Source organism: Arachis hypogaea, chromosome 2 (genome assembly GCF_003086295.3).
Source record: "Arachis hypogaea cultivar Tifrunner chromosome 2, arahy.Tifrunner.gnm2.J5K5, whole genome shotgun sequence".
Classification (NCBI taxonomy): Eukaryota; Viridiplantae; Streptophyta; class Magnoliopsida; order Fabales; family Fabaceae; genus Arachis; species Arachis hypogaea.
This window is the reverse complement of record NC_092037.1, coordinates 14,424,504-14,440,172: the sequence shown is the minus strand read 5'-3', so window position 1 is coordinate 14,440,172 and position 15,669 is coordinate 14,424,504. Positions and strand designations below refer to the sequence as shown.

The 15,669-nt window shown below is 29.7% G+C and overlaps 1 protein-coding gene and 2 long non-coding RNA genes across 4 annotated transcripts; 1 reads left to right on the top strand and 2 right to left on the bottom strand.

The window, feature by feature from the left end:
• Positions 1 to 1,163: 1,163 nt before the first annotated feature.
• Positions 1,164 to 6,097, bottom strand: LOC140178431 (uncharacterized). The gene is made up of 3 exons (XR_011871652.1): positions 5,428 to 6,097; positions 2,532 to 4,268; positions 1,164 to 1,366 (listed from the first exon to the last, which is right to left on the bottom strand). It is a non-coding gene; the product is annotated as an uncharacterized lncRNA (long non-coding RNA).
• An 878-nt stretch (positions 6,098 to 6,975) lies between these two features.
• LOC140178436 (uncharacterized) lies at positions 6,976 to 8,831 on the bottom strand. Its single transcript, XR_011871653.1, has 2 exons — positions 8,349 to 8,831; positions 6,976 to 7,175 (listed from the first exon to the last, which is right to left on the bottom strand). It is a non-coding gene; the product is annotated as an uncharacterized lncRNA (long non-coding RNA).
• A 2,152-nt stretch (positions 8,832 to 10,983) lies between these two features.
• On the top strand, positions 10,984 to 12,682 carry LOC112738440 (epi-neemfruitin B 7-O-acetyltransferse L7AT). Of its 2 annotated transcripts, XM_025788918.2 has the most exons (2): positions 10,996 to 11,312; positions 11,436 to 12,682. In XM_025788918.2, the coding sequence occupies exons 1-2, from the start codon at positions 11,039 to 11,041 to the stop codon at positions 12,416 to 12,418; spliced, it is 1,257 nt and encodes a 418-aa protein (XP_025644703.1). In that variant the 5' UTR covers positions 10,996 to 11,038; the 3' UTR covers positions 12,419 to 12,682. The 2 variants fall into 2 exon arrangements, with proteins under 2 accessions (XP_025644696.1, XP_025644703.1); XM_025788911.2 differs by having other exon boundaries at positions 10,984 to 12,682.
• The last annotated feature ends 2,987 nt before the right edge of the window (positions 12,683 to 15,669 follow it).

Below are 15,669 nucleotides of genomic sequence, written 5' to 3'. Positions count from 1 at the left end.
TTAAACCCACTTATCTAACTATTATTTAAATACATATTTCTAAATTTTTAAATGTAAATTAGAATAGTTAACCACTTAACTATAATTTCTAATATTATTACAAAAAATTCTAATATTAATTTTTTTACTTCTAATCTGTTATTAAAAAAGAATCTAAACAACAATTAACTACATTTAAATATATATTCTAACTATTATTTAAATATATATTCCTAAATTTCTATAATTAACCATAACTTCTAATATTATTCCAAAAATTTCTAAAAACTAATTTTTTTTAATAATCTATTATATTACAAACAACTCTAAACAAGAACCAACTACATTTACACCTTATTTAAACATTTATTTTTAAATTTCTATCAATAAAATTATACACTAATTCATATATATGTTCTTCAGATCAACTCCTAACAACCATAAATATAATTAAATTTCTAAAAATAAAAAATATATTTCTGAAAACATAAAAAGGATTTAACAAAAAAACTTACATAATCAGAATAGCTCAGATATTTTACAATGTGAAGTTCTGGACGATCAACATTTTTAGGTTTTGATTTTCTTGACATTTTAGTTTTTTTTTCCTCAAACAGCAGAAGCTCAAAACGTTGAGAGAGGAAGAAGATGAAGTTCTGTATGCTGGGTGGCAGTGACGGACCCAGGAAAAATTTAGTTGTAGGGGCAAAAATATAATAAAATTTAGGTATAGATATATTTTTTTTTGTTCCTACGATACCCAACAAATTAAGGATTAATTATCAAAAGTTTGAATTTCATTTAAAAGGGCCAATGAATTACTATATATACGAGACGAAATTCGAACTCACAACACTTGCTTACGTGGACGACTAAGCTAATATAACTTAATTTAATTATCAGCTAATTAACTAATATAATAAAATTAATTATCACTTTTTTTGAGTTTATTTATTTATTTAATTTTTTATTTTATGCTAAATTAAATTTAACAATATAATTATTATTAGATGTTAAGTTTAACAAAATATTTTTTTTAACATAAAATGTAACACACTAACTTTTAGCACGTCATGATCGTACCAAAACTAAGGCGTTACGGACCTGATTTCCTTTATTATAAATTTACTATTGAGCCTTTAGGTCGATATCGCGTTTCAGTTTATAAGAAAATACCAGAAAACTAGTAATTAAAGTCACACAATTAATAATAATAATAAATGCTATACAAATAAATTTAATATAAAACTCAAATACAATACATATCCCTCTAGATAAAATAAAACTTAAAGCAACAAGGGTGAGGGAACTCTATAAAAATAACAGGAATCACAAGTAAAACTAACAGTCGTCTGCATCTTCTAACTGAATCTTCGAACCTGTGTCACTGAAAGGGTGGAAGATTTTGGGGTGGGAACAACCACACGTTCTCAGTAGGGAATGGGAATGCCGTAAAAGTAATGAATTTAATGCAAATAATTAACTTTACTCAATAAAACTATTTTGTTAACCCTTTGAAAATACTTTTATTTCTACTTTAGATAAATAATTACTTTTCTTTAAATTTCTAATCTCAAAACAAATTTTAAATATAAAACTAGTCACATTTTCTGTCTCTCAGCCACATAGTTAATCCTCAGTCAAATGTCAACTCGTAATCACCTTAATACACTCACAAACAAATAGTGCAAGCAAGAGATTCAATTCAATGTACAAGCAAGTCACAACAAGACAAACAATACAATCACAAAGTAATAAAACAGGCAAGCGCAATCAAATGCAAATGCGCAATCAATATGATGCATGTCTATCCCTAACGCATGCCATGAGCTCATGTGTCGGTTGCCTACCCGCTCCCGACATTACCCGGGCACAAGTCCCAGATATGGTTTTCCAGATGCATCAGTGTGCTTATAAGTCGTACGGCCAGGCCGCATCAGTGTGACTTTAAGTCGTACGGCTAGGCCGCATCAGTGTGACTTTCCAAATCAATAAGCGTACATCTGGAAAACAGTTCTCAGTGTGTGGACGTCCCCACTTTACATTTGGCACTAAGGCCCAAACAATGTCACATCTGCTCTCCTGTGGCAGACACTTCATTAATTAATATATTCTTTAAATCCTTATTCTCTGCTCTCCTATGGCAGAGATTCCTTTTCTTAATAAACCGAGCTCAAATCTTTACTTAAAACAAAATCTCTTCTTAAAAGATTGGATTTAAAACATTATATTTTTCTTAATAAATTAAACTTTAAAATAGAGTAAATCTTTTCTTAACTAAATATATTTTAAATAATTTAATTTTTTTCAAAACCAAATCTTTTTAAAATAACTTTTCAAATAAAACCTCAGTTTTTATAAAATTTCGGCTAATTCTTAATAATCAGAAAACAGTCACATTCACAGCAATAATCCATACTCAATAACATTACTATTATTAATATATATATATATATATATATATATATATATAGATATATTTGCAATTATTCAATTAATTTTGTAGGCATTCTAAATTAAAAACGTTTATCTTTAAAAAATAAATCCCCTACCTTCGTACGTAATCGAAATACTCGAAATTCCGGAGAAACTTTCTGACCGAGCTGCTGAAAGGAAAAACGTCCGAAATCCTCCGTGCTTCGTAGAACTCCAGTTGGCCAAGTTTAAGGGGTAGGAGAGCTACGTTACCGTCGACTTCCACCGGACAAAAATAACGCTAACACGTTAAGGAGAAAGATACGAACACTTTTACCGGATTAGATTTTTTTATTGAAGCTATGGATCGCAAGAAATCGAGATCGGAAACTCGAAGATTTCACGGTTCTCCTCAGTCACACTCTCGGTCTCTCTCTTTCTTTCTTTTTCTTAGTGGTTCGATGATATGAAAGGGATGAATATGATTAAGGCTAAGGGTATTGAATGAGAATCTTGTGATATTAAAACCCATTAGGTGTCAAAGTGTTATATATATATAAGCCACGTTTCCTTTCTTTTTCTTTTGTCCCTTGGTTTCGGTGAAGGAAAGAAAAGGAAATGGGATTCATATAGTGATTCAGGTGCATGTGTTCCTATTACATATATATATATATATAACAATTCAAGTTTAACTTTCCTTTTTCTTTGATTCCATTTAATGGTTTCGTCCATTCTTTCTAATTTTCTTTCTTTTTCTAGTAAACTTTAATAATAATAATAATAATAATAATAATAATAATAATAATAATAATAATAATAATAATCAATTTAGACAATATAGTTTCTAATAGATAATTTAAAATAATAGAATAAGTCATAATTAAATTAATTTTTTTTAAAATTCAAAGTATAAAGTTTAATTTTAAAAATTCGGGTTGTTATATCCTATCCACCTTACAAAAATTTTCGTCCTCGAAAATTGATATAAGATGAAAAAAAATTCATATCAACTCTATTTTCAAAAATATCGAAGAAAAAAAATAGAGAGGTGTGGCATGTTCAGTTTGCAAATGTGAAAAAAACCATATCTGATAAATGACAAGATATGATCGGGAGTTATTCAAAACATATCTCAAGAAAAAAATTCGAAACAAAAATTTCTCTGCAAACAATCAAGGAAGAGATGACTTCAAAATACTTTAGCACGAATAAGGAGTATATGTTTTCCTAAAACTTTACTTCTAACGTTCTCAAACCCCATGATTCACATTACCTATTACTTCTATCTCGCCTATGATAATCCATTAGTGTTTCCATATACATGAATCATTAGTATTAAGTTGGCCAGACTTAATACCATGAGAAATGCAACGGTCGACTAACAGCATTAATCAATAGACAGTCATGCATCTAAAACTCAAATTCTTGTCATTAGGACAAGTCCTATTGCATGACAAACACTCAGAGTATGCAGTGAAGCATAGTCAGTCCATTTCCAAGGCTCTAACAAGGACGAACTGCTCTGATACCATAATGTAACACCCTAACTTTTAGCACGTCATGATCGTACCAAAAGTAAGGCGTTACGGACCTGATTTCCTTTATTATAAATTTACTATTGAGCCTTTAGGTCGATATCGCGTTTCAGTTTATAAGAAAATACCAGAAAACTAGTAATTAAAGTCACACAATTAATAATAATAATAAATGCTATACAAATAAATATAATATAAAACTCAAATACAATACCTATCCCTCTAGATAAAATAAAACTTAAAGCAACAAGGGTGAGGGAACTCTATAAAAATAACAGGAATCACAAGTAAAACTAACAGTCGTCTGCATCTTCTAACTGAATCTTCGAACCTGTGTCACTGAAAGGGTGGAAGATTTTGGGGTGAGAACAACCACACGTTCTCAGTAGGGAATGGGAATGCCGTAAAAGTAATGAATTTAATGCAAATAATTAACTTTACTCAATAAAACTATTTTGTTAACCCTTTGGAAATACTTTTATTTTTACTTTAGATAAATAATTACTTTTCTTTAAATTTCTAATCTCAAAACAAATTTTAAATATAAAACTAGTCACATTTTCTGTCTCTCAGCCACATAGTTAATCCTCAGTCAAATGTCAACTCGTAATCACCTTAATACACTCACAAACAAATAGTGCAAGCAAGAGATTCAATTCAATGTACAAGCAAGTCACAACAAGACAAACAATACAATCACAAAGTAATAAAACACGCAAGCGCAATCAAATACAAATGCGCAATCAATATGATGCATGTCTATCCCTAACGCAGGCCATGAGCTCATGTGTCGGTTGCCTACCCGCTCCCGACATTACCCGGGCACAAGTCCCAGATATGGTTTTCCAGATGCATCAGTGTGCTTATAAGTCGTACGGCCAGGCCGCATCAGTGTGACTTTAAGTCGTACGGCTAGGCCGCATCAGTGTGACTTTCCAAATCAATAAGCGTACATCTGGAAAACAGTTCTCAGTGTGTGGGCGTCCCCACTTTACATTTGGCACTAAGGCCCAAACAATGTCACATCTGCTCTCCTGTGGCAGACACTTCATTAATTAATATATTCTTTAAATCCTTATTCTCTGCTCTCCTGTGGCAGAGATTCCTTTTCTTAATAAACCGAGCTCAAATCTTTACTTAAAACAAAATCTCTTCTTAAAAGATTGGATTTAAAACATTATATTTTTCTTAATAAATCAAACTTTAAAATAGAGTAAATCTTTTCTTAACTAAATATATTTTAAATAATTTAATTTTTTTCAAAACCAAATCTTTTTAAAATAACTTTTCAAATAAAACCTCAGTTTTTATAAAATTTCGGCTAATTCTTAATAATCAGAAAACAGTCACATTCACAGCAATAATCCATACTCAATAACATTACTATTATTAATATATATATATATATATATATATATATATATATTTGCAATTATTCAATTAATTTTGTAGGCATTTTAAATTAAAAACGTTTATCTTTAAAAAATAAATCCCCTACCTTTGTACGTAATCGAAATACTCGAAATTTCGGAGAAACTTTCTGACCGAGCTGCTGAAAGGAAAAACGTCCGAAATCCTCCGTGCCTCGTAGAACTCCAGTTGGCCAAGTTCAAGGGGTAGGAGAGCTACGTCACCGTCGATTTTCACCGGACAAAAATAACGCTAACATGTTAAAGAGAAAGATACGAACACTTTTACCGGATTAGATTTTTTTATTGAAGCTATGGATCGCAAGAAATCGAGACCGGAAACTCGAAGATTTCACGGTTCTCCTCAGCCACACTCTCGGTCTCTCTCTTTCTTTCTTTTTCTTAATGGTTCGATGATATGAAAGAGATGAATGTGATTAAGGCTAAGGGTATTGAATGAGAATTTTGTGATACTAAAACCCATTAGGTGTCAAAGTGTTATATATATACAAGCCACGTTTCCTTTCTTTTTCTTTTGTCCCTTGGTTTCGGTGAAGGAAAGAAAAGGAAATGGGATTCATATAGTGATTCAGGTGCATGTGTTCCTATTACATATATATATATATATAACAATTCAAGTTTAACTTTCCTTTTTCTTTGATTCCATTTAATGGTTTCGTCCATTCTTTCTAATTTTCTTTCTTTTTCTAGTAAACTTTAATAATAATAATAATAATAATAATAATAATAATAATAATAATAATAATAATAATAATAATAATAATAATCAATTTAGACAATATAGTTTCTAATAGATAATTTAAAATAATAGAATAAGTCATAATTAAATTAATTTTTTTTTAAATTCAAAGTATAAAGTTTAATTTTAAAAATTCGGGTTGTTATATCCTATCCACTTTACAAAAATTTTCGTTCTCGAAAATTGATATAAGATGAAAAAAATTCATATCAACTCTATTTTCAAAAATATCGAAGAAAAAAAATAGAGAGGTGTGGCATGTTCAGTTTGCAAATGTGAAAAAAACCATATCTGATAAATGACAAGATATGATCGGGAGTTATTCAAAACATATCTCAAGAAAAAAATTCGAAACAAAAATTTCTCTGCAAACAATCAAGGAAGAGATGACTTCAAAATACTTTAGCACGAATAAGGAGTATATGTTTTCCTAAAACTTTACTTCTAACGTTCTCAAACCCCATGATTCACATTACCTATTACTTCTATCTCGCCTATGATAATCCATTAGTGTTTCCATATACATGAATCATTAGTATTAAGTTGGCCAGACTTAATACCATGAGAAATGCAACGGTCGACTAACAGCATTAATCAATAGACAGTCATGCATCTAAAACTCAAATTCTTGTCATTAGGACAAGTCCTATTGCATGACAAACACTCAGAGTATGCAGTGAAGCATAGTCAGTCCATTTCCAAGGCTCTAACAAGGACGAACTGCTCTGATACCATAATGTAACACCCTAACTTTTAGCACGTCATGATCGTACCAAAAGTAAGGCGTTACGGACCTGATTTCCTTTATTATAAATTTACTATTGAGCCTTTAGGTCGATATCGCGTTTCAGTTTATAAGAAAATACCAGAAAACTAGTAATTAAAGTCACACAATTAATAATAATAATAAATGCTATACAAATAAATATAATATAAAACTCAAATACAATACCTATCCCTCTAGATAAAATAAAACTTAAAGCAACAAGGGTGAGGGAACTCTATAAAAATAACAGGAATCACAAGTAAAACTAATAGTCGTCTGCATCTTCTAACTGAATCTTCGAACCTGTGTCACTGAAAGGGTGGAAGATTTTGGGGTGAGAACAACCACACGTTCTCAGTAGGGAATGGGAATGCCGTAAAAGTAATGAATTTAATGCAAATAATTAACTTTACTCAATAAAACTATTTTGTTAACCCTTTGGAAATACTTTTATTTCTACTTTAGATAAATAATTACTTTTCTTTAAATTTCTAATCTCAAAACAAATTTTAAATATAAAACTAGTCACATTTTCTGTCTCTCAGCCACATAGTTAATCCTCAGTCAAATGTCAACTCGTAATCACCTTAATACACTCACAAACAAATAGTGCAAGCAAGAGATTCAATTCAATGTACAAGCAAGTCACAACAAGACAAACAATACAATCACAAAGTAATAAAACACGCAAGCGCAATCAAATACAAATGCGCAATCAATATGATGCATGTCTATCCCTAACGCAGGCCATGAGCTCATGTGTCGGTTGCCTACCCGCTCCCGACATTAATCGGGCACAAGTCCCAGATATGGTTTTCCAGATGCATCAGTGTGCTTATAAGTCGTACGGCCAGGCCGCATCAGTGTGACTTTAAGTCGTACGGCTAGGCCGCATCAGTGTGACTTTCCAAATCAATAAGCGTACATCTGGAAAACAGTTCTCAGTGTGTGGGCGTCCCCACTTTACATTTGGCACTAAGGCCCAAACAATGTCACATCTGCTTTCCTGTGGCAGACACTTCATTAATTAATATATTCTTTAAATCCTTATTCTCTGCTCTCCTGTGGCAGAGATTCCTTTTCTTAATAAACCGAGCTCAAATCTTTACTTAAAACAAAATCTCTTCTTAAAAGATTGAATTTAAAACATTATATTTTTCTTAATAAATCAAACTTTAAAATAGAGTAAATCTTTTCTTAACTAAATATATTTTAAATAATTTAATTTTTTTCGAAACCAAATCTTTTTAAAATAACTTTTCAAATAAAACCTCAGTTTTTATAAAATTTCGGCTAATTCTTAATAATCAGAAAACAGTCACATTCACAGCAATAATCCATACTCAATAACATTACTATTATTAATATATATATATATATATATATATATATATATAGATATATAGATATATTTGCAATTATTCAATTAATTTTGTAGGCATTCTAAATTAAAAACGTTTATCTTTAAAAAATAAATCCCCTACCTTCGTACGTAATCGAAATACTCGAAATTTCGGAGAAACTTTCTGACCGAGCTGCTGAAAGGAAAAACGTCCGAAATCCTCCGTGCCTCGTAGAACTCCAGTTGGCCAAGTTCAAGGGGTAGGAGAGTTACGTCACCGTCGATTTTCACCGGACAAAAATAACGCTAACACGTTAAAGAGAAAGATACGAACACTTTTACCGGATTAGATTTTTTTATTGAAGCTATGGATCGCAAGAAATCGAGACCGGAAACTCGAAGATTTCACGGTTCTCCTCAGCCACACTCTCGGTCTCTCTCTTTCTTTCTTTTTCTTAATGGTTCGATGATATGAAAGAGATGAATGTGATTAAGGCTAAGGGTATTGAATGAGAATTTTGTGATACTAAAACCCATTAGGTGTCAAAGTGTTATATATATACAAGCCACGTTTCCTTTCTTTTTCTTTTGTCCCTTGGTTTCGGTGAAGGAAAGAAAAGGAAATGGGATTCATATAGTGATTCAAGTGCATGTGTTCCTATTACATATATATATATATATATATATATATATATATATATATATATATATATATATATATATATATATATAACAATTCAAGTTTAACTTTCCTTTTTCTTTGATTCCATTTAATGGTTTCGTCCATTCTTTCTAATTTTCTTTCTTTTTCTAGTAAACTTTAATAATAATAATAATAATAATAATAATAATAATAATAATAATAATCAATTTAGACAATATAGTTTCTAATAGATAATTTAAAATAATAGAATAAGTCATAATTAAATTAATTTTTTTTTAAATTCAAAATATAAAATTTAATTTTAAAAATTCGGGTTGTTATATAAAACATAAAAAATTATTTATATTTTAGTTTAAAACAATATAATATAATGATATATATATATATATATATATATATATATATATATATATATATATATTAGTGTTTCTTTTAAACTTTGTGGGGGCAAATGCCCCCTCTTCCATCGATGTAGGTCCGTCCCTGCTGGGTGGGGAAGGAAGGAAAAGTGAATTCTCTTGTACGCATGCAATGACTCGATTTGGTAGTGTTAAAGGGGCACCGTATGTGGGGAGCATCCATTCAACGACACGTGGCTTGGGAAAGCGCAAATCGGATGGTCTGCTTTTGGACCAGGAAATCGGAAGCTCCGAGTTCCCTTCAGTAACTCGCACAGTCCGATTAGTGTCTTCCTGACACCACAACCTGGTATAACTCCCCTGCTCTCCATATCCGCGTCCTACACTAACGTTGCCTCCATAATAAAATTAATTTGCGGTTATTGGTCACCGGTAGTAGATGGGCATTGAATTTTAATTCCATTAATGACAAATAAGATGTAATAGTTGGAATATGTATTAATGGGTGTATGTGGATATCTATGTGCATATTTTTTTATCAGTAATTTAAAAAATTATATGGTATTTGATTTCAAATTAAATAATATTAAAAAAATTTGTGTTTCCAATCAGTTATAAATAAATATAAATAAATTTTATTTTAATTCAGCATATAATTAACTAGATGCTATCTATAGAATATAATATTATTTGGTGATAATGCCATTTAATCATGTAACACAATTAAAATAAATTTAAAAAATCATCCACTAAAGAGAACAAAAACGCCAAAGGTAAAATTTATTATAGATGTTTTAAAATTATAAGCTCAATTCTCATATGTTATCATAAAAAGGGAAAATTTTTTTATAAATATACTTTTATCAAGTAAAACTGTATGAAGTTTGATCATTTATTCCATTAGTTAATTGGTATCACGTTTCTATTTTTATATTTATAAGCAGCATCATATACATTTTTAATTTGGTAACGTAAGATAATTGCGTACAATGAAAATTTACTAAATATATCTTCACATTTTGAGCGGATATTTATTCTAGTATTGTTTAATAATTTAATAGTCTTACTTAACTTGAATGAAATTGTTTTTAATAAAATAATACATATACTAACAAACTTAAATTGATTAAATACTTGAATGATCAATTTATTCATCTATTTAAATAAGTATAATAAATTAGCTAGTTCTTAAATTATAGCACCAATTTAAATCTCTAAGAGATACCTGAAGAAAAAAAAAGGACATGTATGTTTTAAAATATCAATTCTGCTAAATAGACAATAAAAATTATGAATAATATAAATAATAGATTATATTTTATTAGAGATATAACCATTAATGTTATTTTTTTCTATCAACTTAAGTTTTTGGGATGAGTGGTTTTATGACATAGTTTATGTTCGAAAGGTCAAGAGTTCGATCTTTGTTGAACCTCAAAAGTGAAAAAATAGCATAAGGCAAATAAAAGAAAAAAGAAGGCCTATGCAAAATCAAACAAACCCAAAAAGAGGCTCTTGAATTTGGAATGAGTGGTTTCATGACATATCTCAGACTTATTAAACATAGATAAATCTAATTAATTTAAAATTTAAATTTTAAAATTAAAATTAATTTTTCTTTTTTAATTTATTATTTACGTTGTTCAAAAAAAGCATTATTTCTCTATGCTTTCCCTTAAAATATATTCATGTATGATGAGGTGGTCTTTAAGTTTCTCTATATATAAGAACACACCAACCAGATTAGAATACACAACTAGAATATAATTTTTCTTCTCAATCTCTTCATAAGCTATTTTTAGCCAAACAATGAAAGATGTTAAAGTTGAAATCATTTCTAGAGAAAACATTAGGCCTTCTTCTCCCACACCCTCTCATCTAAGAACCTTCAAACACTCCCTTTTAGATCAACTTGTTCCCGTTCCTTATGCTATAGTCATCCTATTCTACTCTTCACACAATCTCTCTGAATTTCCCAAGAGACTAGAATTGCTTAAACAATCATTATCTAAAACACTAACACAATTCTACCCTCTTAGTGGCAAGATCAAAGATGATTTGTCCATTGATTGCAATGATGAAGGTGCTAATTTTGTAGTAGCAAAAGTGAATTGTCCTATTTTAGAGTTTCTAGAAAAGCCTGATTTGGATTCATTACACAAGTTTCTTCCAATTAATAATCCATTCTCCCTTGAAACATTTATAGGAACTCATGTGGCTAACATTCAAGTCAATGTCTTTGATTGTGGTGGAATTGCTATCGGATTTTGCATTTCTCATAAGATCATTGATGGTGATTCAATGAACACTTTCTTGAAGATGTGGACAGAAAAAACCAACATCAACCGCAATTTAAAACTCTTGACAGAGCCAAATTTTTCTACAAGTTCTCTCTTCCCTACAAGTACTTTACATTTCAGAGACTTATCAAAGAAAATTTGGAGTTCCTTGTTTAGAGAAGAAAAATGGGTCACAAGAAGATTCTTGTTCACAAATTCAGCTATCAACACACTCAAGGCTCAAATTCTGGCTAAATCTTCATCAGATCCATTGAAGAATCATCCTACACGTGTCGAGATAGTTTCTGCATTTTTGTGGAAGTGTTTCATGGCTGCATCAAAGTTACAATTTGAAACTCAAAGGCCTTGTGGGATTATTCATATTGTGAATCTTCGTCGAAAAATGGACAAATCTCTATGTCCTGAGAATTCTATAGGGAATTTTCTGTGGTACACACTAGCAGATCACATGGATGAACATGAGTTGAGTTTGGATGAGTTGGTGAGTAAATTGAAGAACTCAATTGAATTTGTTGATAAAGATTTTGTTGCAATATTGCAAAGTGACGAGGGAAGTTCAATTATGGAAAATAGTCTTAGGATTTTTGACAGTAAAATAAAGGATGAGGAATTGGAAGCATTAAGTTTTACTAGTTGGTGTAACTTTGGATTATATGATGCTGATTTTGGATGGGGAAAACCTATGTGGGTGAGTAATATTGGTTTAAAGAGTACTTATGTGTTTATGAATATGATAACTTTGGTTGATACCAAATTCAAAGATGGTATAGAGGCTTGGGTTACCTTGGATGAGATGAAAATGAAGCATTTGGAGTTATTCACTGAATTGCTCAATTATGCTACTCTTGATCCAAGTCCTTTGGCAATGTCTAATAACTCAAGGTTATAGACTTGAATCGATTCATTCTCTTTTTTATTATCATTAGCCATTAAATAAAATGTGGAACCTATATTGTAAGAATTTTAAAAAAAAAAACACCTATGTACTTTATCTCAGCTCGTGCACTTAAGAGAAATAATTATTATAATGTGTTTCATGTATTAGTCAAAACATCTTGTAATTTTCATAATAAGATGGGGCATATTATTAAGCTCCATCTATTGTATGGTAAGGAAAAATGAATCCATTTGATGCTTTAAGTGTTTTGGGTGATATGTCAAGTACTTCTTACTAGAGTGAGATCCGTGCGATGCTTTTTTTTATATTTGTTAAATTGAATAATTAAATAACTTTTTGAGAGACTTATTAGTTATGAAATATCCAAAAATCAATTGTGCGAATTCTTCCATTTATGAATTGATGTAGATTTTTGTATTCGAAATTGTGCTAATCGAATAATCACCTAAAATATTATAATATAATAGGTTATATAAAATAAGATTGTGTTATATTTGTCTCATTTAATGTATTATATAAAATATAATTCTTTGAACTAAGAAAAATAATAGATTTATTTTTTTTTAAAAAAGATTGTATCTTTGTATTCACTAACCAATGTTAATGTGAGTGCAACAATTTTTTGGCCTTTTATTTGTGTTGTAATTTTTTTATTTACTTGACTTGAGAGATTTCTCTACAACGTGACTTTTAACACGATTTTCCTAAAATGATTAGTATTTTGTTAATATAACTATATATGTAAATGAAAAATGAATTGCTTGTATATTTTTTTAATCTTTAAGTATCAATTTCATCCGTTGTGAGCAACCTGTCAAAGACAACGTTAATGAAGCCAGAAAGGAAAGCTCCACCAACAAGTGAACCAGCCATGATTTGATCTCAACAAGTGATCAGAAATTCAGGTATGAAGGAGAGTGAAAATGCAGATTATGCAGGGTTTGTAACTGAACTGTGTGTAGGTGTATCAAAGCTTATTGTGAAGAAGTAGTTGTCAATAATTTGATGGCAAAAACACAAAGACGGTTGACTCAATAAAAAGTTGGTCTCCTTTATTAGTGGGAGTGTCTTGCTGATTCTGGACTAATTTTATGTGCTTGAAAGTTATTTTGCAATTTGGAAGAGACGTAATTTTCATTTTTGCCTTTAATTCTTACTCTTCGTTACATTCCTTTTTTTCCCAAAACTGGCATCATTATTTTGCCTTTGATGTTAGATACATTATAATAATGAGCTGGTTGCGGGTCATGGCAAAATAATGATGCTGCAGATGCAGATGCAGTGCAATTGCTTTGCTCCTTCCAAGTTCCAATAATTGAGCTTCAAGCACTGTATTCCCTTCTTGATTGTGTGGTGCTCCTTACTTGTTAGCTGAAGAACATTAAATTCAAGTCGTCCCAACATCTCTGTCCATGGAAAAATTGTATGAATTGCATTATCTGAATTGCGTAGCCTCTAGCAGGTTCACACTTACTTTGTCCTTTATTCAAACATGACTGCCATTGATAACCAAACAAGCACCCATGGGTCCCAACATTGAAGCAAAGCATTGAATAATCCAAGCAACTGAAGCAAGTCCACAGTAGTGTAGGTATGATACATATCCACCATTAATTTAAAGTAGTACAGATACCAATTAGCAAGAAGCTGAAATCACAAAACAGAAAACACTACTTCTGGTTCCCAACTCATTAATCCAGTTTACATCTTCATATATACACAGTACAAGGAATTCTCAACCATCTATGAACTTCTTCTACCTAAGTAAAAACAGCCTGCAAAAGATGGCAAAAATAGAAACAAGATTGTTAAAGTAGTTTGAAGCTTCACTTTCCATTTTAGGCAAGACAGTAAGCTTTATTTTCTGTTAGCCTATCATTCAAAGAAGATTAAACAAGAGAAGAAAAAGAAACAAGGAAGACCATATTAAGTGTCTCCAATGTTTGGCCAAAGTTTTAATTTTACCCCAAAAGTTTTTAAAGAATTTCAATTTATCCTTTCGCTAAAATTATTAACGATCAACGGTAAATAGCAGTGCAACAAAAAGTACATTTTACAGATTCGAAAAACAGTTAAAGAATCAAATTTATGTTGCTATATGGGCTATATAGCAATACCATTTAGTTCAGCATAAACATCAAATAGTGACAAAGACAGAAAGACTATTTTGTCATTAAGTGCATATAACTAATTCCTTCTTAAATCAAGCTTTCATAACTTTTTTCTTTTTCCCAACAGAACATCTATTCTTATCTATCTATCTATCTATCTATATATTAATAGATTCTCATTATATAAAGATTGATGCCAAAGTCTTTGTACATTAGGTTTAAGCCATCTTTATTTTTCTAATGATGCCACGTCAGCTCATTTGCTTATTTGGCAAAATTTAAAAATCACCCAATCAAATTTTAGAAAATTAAAAATAAAAAAATTAAAATCATAACTCCCACAATTAATTAATTAAATACAATAAACATCTATATTAAAAATGTCATAATAATATTATCACAACAAATTTTAAGTTACAAATTATTCAAATTCCATACTATTTAATATACTTATATTCATACATAAGATTCTTACCGCTATTACTTTGTTTTACAATTCGTGGCTGGCCTACGCAAAATATTTACACCAACAAATAAAGAAGAGGCTATTTATTTAAAAATAATTCTATTAGATGATTAGGTACAAAATAAAAATATATATGGTATTTTTAAAACAAATTTATGAAAAAAAATACTCTTATTATTTTTACTATTTATACTTTTATTATTTTGTAATACTTTACATATAATTATATTTTAAGATCTTTATCATTATACTTATTTAAATATGCTATTTAAATCAAAGAATTAATTTTAATCATTTTTCAGCACTATTTTGAGTTTGTATCACTTAAGACATTGTTTGACACAGTCAGTTAAAAAAAATATTAACAAATATTTTTACTTTATGCTATTTAAATTATTTTTATTTAAAATAACTTATTCAATATATATATATACACACACACATACAAAATACATATTCTAAAAATTTTTTATCTTATTACTATAGATGTCATTGAAAAACTATATGCAATAGGTCTAGAAGAAGAAGAATAAGTAGATGTCAAAAGAAAACGCACAAAAATATAAAAAATAAAAGTTTTTGTGCTACAACATAAAATATTATTAACATAGATTTTTACTTTATGCTATTTAAATTCTTCTTATTAAAAATAGCTTATTCAATAT